A 13,461-nucleotide genomic window follows, 5' to 3' on the forward strand; every position below is an offset into this window, starting at 1 on the left:
TGTGACGATAGCAGCAGAGTTGCAAAAATATAAATGACAGCAGAACTGGGTCACTATTTTATCCCTTAGGAAACTGTTTTGTCTTCATTATCTGCAGGAAAGATGCTTTGTGATTAGGCCATTAGGTTGGTGACTTGAGATATGGGTTGAGTTCCTGGTTCTGTTATGCCTTGGTCTCTTCAGATTCAGTTCTCTGTCTGTAAATTTGAGATAGTGAGACTTCCTTTTTCTTAAGATTTATCTACTTACTTTAGAGATCCTTCCCTTTTATATGTATTACCTAGCATAAGAAGGTCATGATTTTAGGTAGGGTTTCTGGACACAACTTCCTTAAAACAGTAAATCATTTAATGCAATGCATTCACTCATGAGACAAAGAATAAGCTCAGATTATGTTCAAGGCATAACTCATGTTTCTGCCTGAAACATGCTCAAGTTGGCATGATTTCAAAGACAGCCTAGCTGTAGAATTTACCTTGCCCTGGAAAAAATTTATTCTTTCTATAAATCTGGACCTACCATCTTTTCAAGCATAATGAGTATTGTGAGCAATTATGGTATGAAATTCTGAAAATAGGAAATCTGATTGTTAGACTTTACACTCACACATTAACTAGACTAGCAGAATAGCCTGTCTCAGTAACCTCATTAACTACTTGAAACCAAATATTATTGACTGAATGGTGACTTTTTCTTCTGAATGTTGGAGGGGAATTTTATACAAGAGGGGGATTCTTTTATAAGTCTAATTAAAAGAAATTCAGAAAGGATTTCAGAGTATTAATACTATTGACTGTAAACCTATTTTTCATCATGTTACAGACAGCAACTTACATGTCCACATTTCAGCAGACTCACTGAATCTATAAACAATATCTTCCGTTCTGGCAACAGATGTTGTTCTGGCAGTCAGTAAAAGCTGGAAGGGAACAAAATAACTGAGCATTTCCACCAATCCCTTTTCCCTTTTTTGGTAACATCCTAAATATTTACTGATGATTATTGACAAGGTAGATTTAACCATTCAGAAGTGTTGTACTGCTCTGTTGATTGTTTGGCAGTGAATATGACAGTAGTTGTACCAAGAATTACATCATTCTTGCAGCCGTGCTGGGAGATCATACTGCAGTTTTGTTTTGTTTTGGGGAAAAATGAGGCATATAGTAGTTAAAGATACTGTAATTACCACATAGCAAATCACAAACAGTCTGAAGTGAAGATCAATAAAATTCTCTTGCAAAATACAGTGTTAAGTGCCTTAGATTACATGACTTGTTAAAGAATAAAATCTATCTGCTAATCATCACAGGTTATAGAGAGCTGACAGCTGAGAGCTGACAAGTGTTTGTTCCTATTCCATTAGAGGATTATAATATTTATTTAGAATACTAGAAAATATTCAGCAGATCTGATTTAAGGTGAAATTATTAATAAAATTTATTCTTTTTTAAGATTCTGTTATCCATTCAGCTGCTGCACGAGCCATAGAATTTCTTGTCTTAGCTTTTAGAAAGAAATACTCAATTGACACAGAAACACTTGTCTCAAAAATGCAAATAGGATTCATGGTGCATCCAAGTGTGTTGTGGTTTGTCATCCTCAGAAGCTTCCAGGTCTTCATTGCTTTTGCCTGTTACATTGTAATCTCATACTGAGCATTTATTTGACCCAAGTTCTTCCAGACAGTTGTCAAATCAGCTTATTTCAGGAATTATGTCACTTTAGTGATTGCTTTTCAGACCTGGAACAACCTTTGTTGGGCATGCCAGATTGTTTTGTACAGCATCTCCTTTAAATTTTAGTTGTTACAGCTAGAATTTCACCTCTGCAACAGCATAGCCCAGGAGATCTGTTGCTGTGCCTGCCTTCATGTAGATCCAACTTGTGTTGTTATATTTGTAATAGTTTTGGTTGAGGCATCATCTTAGCCATTGACCAAGTAGCTCTTTCTCTTGTTCATGTCCTGTGTTGTTCTAAGATGTGCTCCAGAGGTTCTGGTTGCTTCATGGCTAACACTTTAAAAATCATTATTGGAATGATCAGATAAAAGAGATCTGGAACTGTTTAATTTTTTAGCTGCAGTTTTATTACCTCCCTTCTTGTAGTTGGAATATAAAGTATTATTGTGAATACATCATCCAGAAATATCTGTCAGTTCTGATTTTTTCCCCCTGTATCTCTCTGTATGGTTGCTATTAATACAGCAGTGCTTAGAGATGGAGCAGAGCTGGAGCACCACTGCACTGTGCACAAGATAAATGCAAGCCATCATTTTCTGCAGCTTGCAGTCAAGGTGGTAAGAGGTATAGCAGAAGGGTAGAAACTGGGGAGAAAAGGGCAAAGAATTGGTAGAAATAACAATAGTAATGAACAAGTGATCATAATTAGTAAGCATAGCTCATATGCTTACCCGTTATAAAAGGAATTCCTACAGTCGGGAGCTCTTTTCCTCAGTGCTGACCTGCCCAAAGGAGGGGAGATCTCTTCCTCATTGCTGACCTTCCCAAAGGATGCTGCTTCACTTGCTGTGCCCCAGCTCAGCTTCTGGGTGCTGCCATGGTGGATTTAGGTGTTGTGATACTACAGGGTGTTCATTTCCACCTGTCCATGATCCTAAGGCAGCATGAAATTGGGGTAAAGTGTTGAAGTAAGCTAGTGCTGAGAAACCAGCTGAGGCAGATCTCTTTGACCTCCCTCCACAAAGTTTAGCCTGCCAGAAGTTCTGAGAATGAAAAAAATGAGATGCCAATGATGTGATTTTCATCAATACAGAGAAAACCGACTCTTTCTGTAAACAGAAAAAGGAAATCAAAGGTATACCTCTGGGCAATCCTTTAAAATTTATAATGTCACTTTTCAAAGTATTTTTTAATAATCTCTTGGCCTTTATTTTTATAAGGAGATATCATTTTTCATACTGAGGCTGAGAAAGTGAGGATAGTTGTGATTTAAGGATATTCCTATTGCAGCATGAAAGCAAAACTCAGCAGGGTTAACTTGGACCATATAATCTAACATTAAATCACAAATGTTTTGTACATTTTAGAGGCAATTCCAGTAATGTAGAATAGAGCTATGTTTTGTGTTTTTAAATGTTTGTGAATTTCTTTTCTCACAAATTTGAAGTGTTTGATGAGTGGCTGAGCTTTTAGAATTAATATAGTTACAAATGACCAAAACATAAACCCAGCAAAATTACATAATGGGAAGGAGAAATAATTTTTAAAAGCCAAGAGAAAGGAAAACAGAAGTAAGAGGAACTACAGGTATGAAAAGTATTGTGACATACTACAGTTATTTTTCTTGCATGCTGGAAGGGACCTACAATGCTCATCTAGTCCAACTGGCTGACAAAGCACAAGAAAACAGAAGGAAATGTTACCTTATTTGAAAAGTGAATGAGCTTCTAAAGCCTGTCATGACCATGCACTTTTTGTAGTCCTCATTTTTGAGCCTTTACTGGTTGCTTTCCAATTCATCAAGACTGGTATTGTCCCACTGGTCAGCAACACTACAAGCCATAATCCAATATCAGTATAACCAGGGACATGTGAAAACTATTTCTTACTTGCCATATCCCATTGTTGATATAAGCACAACAGTAAAATAAAACCTCATATCCCTTATTCATTGTGACCACTGAATATTTGTGTCACTGTTTTCCAGTGTGTTATTTCCCTGTATTTCACTGCAGACTGAGCAGCTTGTTATTTCATGTGTAACTTTACATTCATTGGTATTAAAATGTGTCTTTGAGTTAATGAACTTTACCAGACACTCCATACTACTTTTTATAACTTTATCTCTGCATTAATCAGGTCCTGTCAATCCTGATTCCATCAGCACATGTTATCACCAACAATCTTATCTCTATTTCTCAAGTCCATTGAAGTTTTTGGTCATGTCAGACTTGGTAATGATGGCTAAAAATGCCCCTAGCAAAACACCCCTAATGAATCATAAATCTTATAAAAACTAGATTTGAATTTCATATTGTTTAACATTTGCTTTTAAGTAATTCTTATTTGTGTTTTATAATGCCTTTCAAAAACTGGAACATTTTCATAGTTATCTTTGTCAGCTTAACTGGTAACTTCATCAAAAACTGAAACTATATTTGTTTGCCAGAATCTGATCCTCAGCAAAATCATGTCAACTTATTCTTTATCAGTTTATTTTTATTAGCTTTTCTAATATTTCTTCCAAGACACTTTGGTTTGAGTTTTCAGCATGGATGAAAGAGCAGCACTCAGCTAGCTTCTCTAAGATTCCAAGATTCAATTAAAAATTAATATGCTGAGACCCAATATTGCTCAAACTCTTTTGTAACCCATTGTTGCATTATGCAGATTCCCTTATGTAAAAAGAAAAAAATCAATCATTATTTTTCAGCTGGCACTTGGCACTTACTGAAGGAATCAAAAAGCATTTTTATCTAACTGGAGAGAGTTATCCTATTTCCTTCTTAGTGCAGAAGAAATAATGAATGTTTCTGATGTGTTTGCTTTGGTAGTAGCTTTTATTGCCTATTAGGTAGATGGGTAGATACTGCTATTCTTATTAGAGTTTCTTTTGTCTAAAAAAGTCTTTACTGAATAAATTTTTTTCCTCACTTTTTATGTTTGTTGCATGTTGCTTTTCTAATTGTCCCCTTCAACAGCTGTCTTTTAAAAAAATCAAAACAATCTTATTGTTAGAAAACTCCTTTTAAAATACAGTAAATAAAACTAAAAACCTGTTTTTTTTCTTTTTCTAAAAAACTTTGAAATAAACCCTCAAATTTTTACTCAAAAAACTCTGTTTGGGAAAAGAATTATTTCTAACTACCAAATATAAATATGAACATTTGTGATTTATTTACTTTTTAAGACTTTAATAGTTTATTCCAGTCACTGGTCCTGTGGACCTTCCAATTTGCCATTTGGTAATAAATTACTCTTTGTATGTTGTGCTAAGTCTAAACTAGAGGTCCTCACCGTTCAATGCAGTAAAAGAGAGAGAAATTATAATCTGTAGCTTCTGAAATCATAAATAATTTACTATAGAGTACCAGAAATCCTATAGAATGTGTATACCCACAGGTAGTGGAGTGATGCCTAAAGAGGCTAGGCAGAGTTAAAGGAATAAAGTAGGTATTTATTGAAGGGCCTTCAGAGGATACACCCTGGGCAGCACAAAAGCCCAGCCAAGGCTACACCCAAAATGAGCAACGGTCATGAGTTTTCACACTTCTAGAAGTTTTGGTCCATTTACATATTGAGCTCAATTGTCCAATTACAGCTTCAGGTTATGCACTCCCATCCCCCCAGATTTCTCTCCCCATTTTGCTGGTTTTTATACTTTTTGGGCCTGAAGCTGCAATGATGTCCTTGGTTCTCAGGCTAGAAAAGGATTGTTTTGTCTAATTAAACTGTGAAGAGAACTTGCTATTGCTTATTATGAAGTTCAGAGTCACACACTAAGGCAGTACAGAATCTAAAAAATATGAAAGCTAAAACTAAGGCATCAGGAATATTTTTATTTTCTCTTCTACACTACAATGAAATGCATAATGAAGGCTGACTTGTTGATCTGTAACAAAATGAAGCAAAAATATTCCCTCCCATGGGCATTTTTCATTATTACAGTGATCCAACCATATGTGCCCTAGGATTTGAGATTCTGAACACTGCAAAACAGAGAAACCCTCTCCATTTGTATTAACAATATTTCACGATTAAACCAGATCATACACTTAATTTTTTTTCACTGAATTTCAGTATATAGAATTAAGACAGTTCTTAGAAACTGGGCAGGAAGATTTGCTCATATGTTTTTATATAGTTTATGTATAGTAAAACTACTTAATGTAAAATTCTCCTATTTTCAGATAATGTAATTGCCATCTGTTTAAGGACAAAACCAAAATAATTCCTTTGCTGAGGTGTTAAAATTTTTGCCTGCCATTTAATAAATTCAGAGCAGTTTAAAAAAGGAGAGAATCAAACCCTCCCTTTCAATAGCTACGTTTGCATTCATTTCTGATTTTGTGAATAAGGTACATTTTTTGCTTAATTACTGGCCAGTGCTCTACACATTACTGTAGTTGCATCTGTATTCTGACTAACTGCTACATTTATAGTACCACAGGACACAGGAGTTTTATATAATTTAATTTCAGCTCCAGAAGATGTCTTGGTGTCTAAATCTTCCTCACAGTTGTGTATACTTATTGTTTATATCAATGCTGGTACATTTTCCTATGTTAAAATACTCTTAGAATAAGGTTTATCATGTTCAGCAGCTACAGAGAAGCAGACGTTTGTAGGAGCTCAGGAAAGTCAAGAGTTGAGTTATTTGAACCCTGCATTGATGTTTCTAAAGTGTGTCCCATGGAGAATGCCATCTCAAAGTCATCTTTTTCTGATTGTGAAAACTGCACAGCTGTAAACATTCCTTCTGTAGAAAGGTGCAGCAAAGGTGCCATTTTTCAGACACAAGAGACTGAAATTGTGTGAGCTGTGAATGGGGGGATTTCCCTAACCATACATGCATTATGTTATATTTTTTATTTGGGTTTGTTTCAGTAGGGAGGGGTATATAACTTATATATTAACTGGTGGTCACAAGATATCCAGTTTTGGAGTTGTTGAGCAGATAATATCACTGGATATTTCCTCGTGGAGATAGAAATGTTAAAATACTGTTGCAGCTGAAAATAATTTGTCTCAATCTGTTTTGCTGGCAAATTGAGAAGGTAGTATTTATTGGTGTCACAAATATGCAATGGTGGTAGTTAAGTTAGAGTAAGTTAGTTACTGCAAACTTTACTTTGAAAAGGGCCAACTAAGTTAATAACTATATTGAGAATTTTTATTTTTAAGTCCCTAAGGTTTTATTAAAATACATTGTAGTATTGCTCAAGTCATCAAGGATTTTAATACTTTTAAAGGGACAGCTGTAAATATTTCTACGCTTAAAATCTCTTTTCTCCTTGTTTCCAGAACTTGTATGTCATTTAGACACATCTGAGCAAATGAATTATTTTTGTGTTTGTTTAAAAATATTAATATTATTAGCAAACTGCTTCATTATCATGGTGAGTTTAGTACAGCATACACATATCTGGTATGTGCTTGTGTTAAAGGCATGAGACTGTATTTGTAAGGAGTATGTTCTGCTTGGTACCAAATACTGATTTTGCTTGTGAAGAGTAGGGGATTGGATCTTAAAAAAAATACAGAGGTTCATTTTCATAATTCTCTTCATTGCTGGGCTTTAAAGATTCCTGGCTTTGTAAATGCTTGATTGAACAAAAATAGTCAATACTGGTACCAAGTATTTCATTTTAGTCTGGTCTTAAGATGCTGTGTCACTTGCATTGAAATTTTTGTATCTGTGGAAAGGGATTAAGTAACTGTAAATCTTTGGTGCAGAAAATACCACATGAATATTTTCCTTTGATCTTGCAGTGTTCCTGTTCCAGTAGTCAGTCTAGAGAAAATTCCTAACCTAGTGAAGGCAGATGGTGCCAATGTTAAAATGAATTCTGCAACCACTACCACCATCACTTCCTCCTCAACTTCTTCATCCACCATACCTGCTCCAACTTTGGTTAAATCTGGTTTGACATCCAAGTCAGTGCCACCATCACCAGAAAAGATTCTGAACGGCAAAGGAATTGTAGCTCCATCAATAGACAAGAAACACCAAAATGGCACTAAAAGCAGTAACAAGCCTTACAAAAGACTTTCAGGTACGTGATGTTGTCATTCACCTTTTGTGGCAGTCTGTTTTTCTTTGTTCATGCTTCTATAGCTCATAATGCAGCTAATAAAATGCTGGGTTTGGTTTGATTTTTTTGCTCTAAGATGCTGGGTTGCATGTATGAAAATGAAGGCTTTCACACTCTTAGCATGTGTAAAGTATTTTTAAAGTACACATTCTGTTTAGCTTGAAATTACTGGTCAACAGGCCAAATAAATTTTTAAGGAAGTAAATTCATTAAAACAGAAAGGCAGAAAACTTCTTTAAGCCATTATGGGATTTGAGTCTGTTTACAACAAAGGGAAATGTGCCTTGGTTGGGTGACTTTAGTTTAGTCATGATCAAGTTGAACAGGTTTAAGACATTGGTTTATCCTCCAAGTCATTATTTTTTTAAAAACTCTTTTTTTTTAGTTTTAGATATGAGGAAATTCTTAAGGAGATATGGGAAATGCTGGGGAAGTGTTAAAAGCCATCATTTCCTTTCAGCCCCCTCCCTCTGCAATTCCCATATGAGTGGCAATGTTTCTAGCAGGAGGATCTTTATCTTACCCAGGAAGACAGGACAGTGGAGTTGAGAAAATGACATAAAATGGGAAATGCCCTGGATGGCCTTAGGCAGGGTAGTTTTGAGGATATGGGTCCCTGTTGAAACCTGCTACCAAAGCACAGAACACCACACTGTGGGAGGGCAGAGGCTCTGTTAGAAAGGTTGTTGTCCACTGGGAGGAAGAATTATTTTCGGTGGAGTTCCCTAGAGGTGACCCATGTCAGCTGCTGGGCAGCAAGGAGAGAATTTAGCCCTGAAAGCAGAAAACAGATTTTTGCTCTGAATGAAGGGGAAAAAAGTGTTATGAGGGTTCTTATTTTAATGTTTTTTTAAAGCAAAAGTAACTGACTCAAATTTACAGCTGAAGAAGCTGTGCAGGGTCTATTCATCAGCTGGCAGTACTTTGTGACTGGGGCAGGAACTTCTTGTGTGTACTGAAAGGCTAATTTTGCTAATGGCAGCATGATCCGCATTAGATCGTCACTTTGGCACCAAGTTAGTTCACGTGATTTCTAAATGTGCACTAGTTATGAACCAATATAAGTTGTACAAGATAAATGCTTTCATTTCCAGTTAATGAGTGTGTCCTATTTTTTGCCTGAATATCAGGTTTATTTTGTTCATTTTCTCAGATTTGGCAGTTAGCCTATGGTGCTGCTACCTTGGCTGGATTTCAGACCAGTGTGAGGTGTTTGCTAGGGCTGTGTGGGGCATGGAACAATGCCATTGCCTGAAAGGATTCAGTACACTGATTGCTTTCTTAACTAGTTGAAGGTGGCATATAAGAAAACACAACCATTGTTCATTTATAACTTTTCACAACATGAAAAAATGTTACAAGAGGGTAGCTTAAGATTAGGCTTTAACCCTTATATTTCGCTTTTTGAGATCCAGTATATTATTCTAATAAAAACTCTCTATATTTTACAGTTATTTTAGAATATTGCTTCCTTTTAACCCATAATGGGTTAGATGCGAAATTTAACTAATTAAGTTAATCAATTCAAAATTCCTTCTTGAGCAATTTAAACTGTTAGTGGTTTTCCTCATGTCGCCATTTACCACTGCAGGGCTGCGGGTGATATTTGTACATTTTTGTGCAAGTGCTTGCAGAAATGTGTTCATAAAGGAGAATCAGTTCTGTAGGGCCTTCCTACAGCTTGCTGGCTTTACTGTGTAGGTGGCTCTGGCACGGTTCTTTCTCTAAGCTCTGACTTGCAGTGTCTTCTAGGCTAGGGAACACGGTGGAAATTTCTGCACAGGACTGATTGAGCACCTGGGTAGGCATGTGTTTACTTCTATATGGTTAACAAATACACAGAACTGAGGCTTTTTTTTACAGCTTTTCTGTCATGATCAGATTTGTGATCTGTTCAGTCTTACTCCTACTGCCTTGAGTATTGATGCAGCAATGCAATAATTTAGGGATTATTCAAATCGTAGAAGGCCTGAGAGCCCTGGAGATGAATTGCCTGTAGATTGTGTGTCACTGTGATGTATTTCTCTCCATTATTATACAGGACTGTGCAAAGGCTGATAAAAAGATCTTGGAAGGTCAATGAGATGATTATTTAAGTTATCCCATAATTTCATTCATTTCACATGAAAAGGATGAAACTGCAGCCAAGGGATTTAGGTTTCCCTCAGTCTGCTGCCCTTGAGCTGTACAGACGTTAATTTTTGAAGCTCCCTAATAAGTTTGGCCAGTTTGCATCTGTTTCCTTCCCTTTTTAGCAACCTCTACTCTCTCTCACACCATTTCCCTGACTGTGATAGAAGTTGGTTTTTTTCTTTGCTGAGAGCTGGTGGTTGTTTGTGTGATGAATGAACCTGCCCTCTTTTCAGGAGCACTGTCCTTGTTGAGAGAGAGGAAACAGCTTGTGGAACCACAAAAGACAGTCTGTAGCTGCCCAGCATAATTGGATCAGTGTTTCCTAGTAGCAACTGCAAAAAAAATATTTTTTTTCCTAAATCTTCCTTAGTTGTTCTTCTCTTTGGGGTGATGTTAAAGAATGCAGATGCCCAGTGAGTGTATGCCAAGAAAAACTGTTCTGTTGCAAACAGAAGTTTCTGACAGTTCAGTCTTGGCCCTTGCTCTTCTCTTGGTGAGGTTATAACAAATGTTCTTCACTTTGTCCACTGAACGTGAAGAAGTGGAATCCATTCCAGAAAAGCAGCTTCCTCAAGCTGTGCCTTTGCACAGGGCTCTGGGCCTTGCCACACTCCACATTTCCTAACAGTGGGCAGAAGCTGCATTTTGTTACTGATAAGAAGGTGGTAAGTTTCATGTAGTGTGTTGCCCAAACCAGGCGTGGCTGTAGCTGGCAATTAGATGCTCATGGATTCTCCAGAGCAGCCATAAATGCTTCAGCCAGGAGAAGTGGTTTCCTGTTTGTTCAGTATTTTCTGTTTCTCAGGGAAACAATATTATTTTGTTGCTCAGTCAATGGCAGAGACTTCCACTCTTTCCTCTTACAATTCCTTATGTTGATTTTTATCTGTATATGTTTTCCTAATAACTGACTTTGCTATAATCAGTCCTACAAGTCTTAGTCAGTTGGGCCACTTACTGACAAGTACCAATCTGGACCACTTTCAATTTTTTAAGTGTTTCCCCGTTGGTCCAAAACAGTCCTTGCTTGGTAACTTTCAGTACACATTCCATAGCCTTATAATTGTCTTCAGGACTTTTCATTTGAAGGCATATTTATTAGTCCATTTTGTCTCCTTAGTTTGTGTTTTTCAATTTGCATTGAAGGTTTTAGGTGGGTCATTCAGGAAACTGTAATGGGAACATCTTACACTCAAACCCCACGAACAACTAGCTCCTTTAGTTCATGAACATGTGTTTTCTTCTATTAAGTAGAAAAAAATAGTTATTATATTGAGTCACACACTGCTATTTTTGTGTTTCTGTTGTGTTGTAAATGCCAAAGGAACTACAACTGCCTATAACATATTTCAGTTCCTTTCTAGATTTCACAAATAAAAAACTATGCCAGCTGTCTTTTCCCAGCTCCCTTTTTTGTATGGTTCTGCTAATAGGTTCATAATATAACCATTGAATGTTTGCATAAGCCTTTTTAAGTCTAGATAGCAGAATACATAAAACTGCTAGAAATTGTGCTATCTGGAGGCTAGTTGCTGTCCAGCATAAGCTACTTCTCCTTACTTTTCTTATTCCAGCTGTTCTCCTTGCTGTAGTGCTGTCATAGCATTGTAACACAGCTGTGAATCACTGTTTTCCTCTGAGCTCCCATTTGTTTGTTTAAAAGAATTTTTAAATCCTCTGATTAAATGTTGTATTTGAGTACAGGATGTTTATTGTATCTGAATGTAACACCACTGTATAGTTAAAACAGGATTTGGCAAATAGTTTGTATTCCCCTACCAAACAGAAGCAAACCTATCTGCCAATTACACCGTGATTTGTCAAGGTCTGTGAAGGTAAAAGTAAAGGATTTTGATGGCATAAACTAAAAAGTGTGTGTCCATAGTTTTGTTACAATTTTTAATGCAAACCCTAAAATTATATTCACATAACCTAAGGGAAGTGATGCTATCTGTGGTATAGAAATAGTAAATTATTAATGAAATTAAATCTACAGATACAGCATATTAAATATTAATGCCCTTTTAATGTTAATCATGAGTAGAACTCATGTAAATGCCTTTTCTCATAATCTCTGCAAACTTTAAATTCCATCTCTCCCTTCACATGGGGAAGTAAAAACTAACATAGATGTGATTTTTATAAAGATTTAGGGGACAGATTTAGATAAATTTTATTTTTAAAATGCCACAATAATCAACTATGGGTTGTTTTCTAGAGTTTCTAAGTATGTCAGAGAAATGTTGTTTAAAGCACTTGTGGTACCATTTGTGTCTTAGCCCAGCTCTGGAGCCAGAGCTGCAAATGCTGTATTTTATAGCCTCAGAGGCAGGCAGAGAGGGAACTGAAGTCACAGGGAATTGGCTTGTCCTTTGTTTGGGCCACTCCACTGTAAGCAGACTAATTTCCATGAAGTCTTTGGCTGAAATCCTACTCTAAATGGTTTTAAACATGCAAGGGCAAAAAAATACACAGCTCTATGAGTGATGCACATGGCACTGTTATGGGATGCTGGGGTTGGGATCAGTGGTTCAGGTTGAGCCTGTTTAAACCAAATTCTAACAGGCAAAAATTATAAGCTACTCTGCTTACAACTTCTATAATAATCTATTTTTTTTCTCATTTCCCATTCTCCCACTAAACAGAAAGAGAATTTGACCCAAATAAGCACTGTGGAGTACTGGATCCTGAAACAAAGAAACCTTGCACAAGATCACTCACCTGCAAGGTATTTTTCTTAGAAGATAAAATATCAGATGCTTTGTTGTAGTTTAAATCCTACCACAGTAGTTTGAGAGGTCATACCTGCTCCTGTCTTACAGACAATGGGTATGGTATTCAGGCGCTGTCTTCAGGTAATTCTTTTGTGTAATTCTGTTTCTTTGAATCAGAGCATCTGCATTATTCCACTGATATTTCTAAAAAGATTTTTTTCATGTCATTTTATTATGCAAAAAGCATTAACGTTTCATGTAGAAGCCCAAGTGTTATTTTAAATGCTTCTTTTTTGGTTCATGTTTGCAACAATGTTAAAGTAAAAAAATTACCATATTTTTGTATAATAAATTACTTGGAGGCTGCCCTTGTGATAGTAATAACTCCTGCATCAAAAAGTAGCTGCAATGTGAGACATTTCTAATGAACATTTGTATGTGTATGTGCTGCCTGTCAGTAGACATCATCAGCTAAATTTGCTTTAAAATCTATTCATGTTTTTCAATCCAATGAAATCAGTTTTTCATTGTAAGTTAAAAGCTACAATGATTTTCTTAATATCTTTAAATTACTGCAATTCTATTTTCCATCTTGAAAAAGGTAAGTCAATAGTCTCTATTATATAAAAATTGTTGCAAAAAGTAATTTTAGCCTTGATGTTGGCATTTCTTAAGAATGACTTTATAAGTTATCAAAGATAATGTGGAATAGCAGCTTTATTTCCATAACTGTGGCTAAAGTTGTTTGAAGTAGATTTTATCTTTTAGAGTAGTGATGTATCAGAAGTGTAGAGGACTCATAAACAATGTCATGCACACACAAATGCTTTTTAACCACCC

General features: G+C 36.1%; 1 protein-coding gene across 1 annotated transcript in view; it reads left to right on the top strand.

Annotated features, from left to right (window-relative positions):
- ATXN7L1 (ataxin 7 like 1) overlaps positions 1–13,461 on the top strand; it is a 110,355-nt gene that overhangs the window by 78,149 nt on the left and 18,745 nt on the right. Inside the window, exons 4-5 of the mRNA XM_058804871.1 lie at positions 7,452–7,735; positions 12,553–12,635. Of these exons, the coding sequence (XP_058660854.1) occupies positions 7,452–7,735; positions 12,553–12,635 (367 nt within the window). The remainder of the gene's footprint in view (positions 1–7,451; positions 7,736–12,552; positions 12,636–13,461) is intronic.

The sequence above is a fragment of the Ammospiza caudacuta genome, chromosome 5, assembly GCF_027887145.1.
Source record: "Ammospiza caudacuta isolate bAmmCau1 chromosome 5, bAmmCau1.pri, whole genome shotgun sequence".
In the NCBI taxonomy this organism is placed as follows: Eukaryota; Metazoa; Chordata; class Aves; order Passeriformes; family Passerellidae; genus Ammospiza; species Ammospiza caudacuta.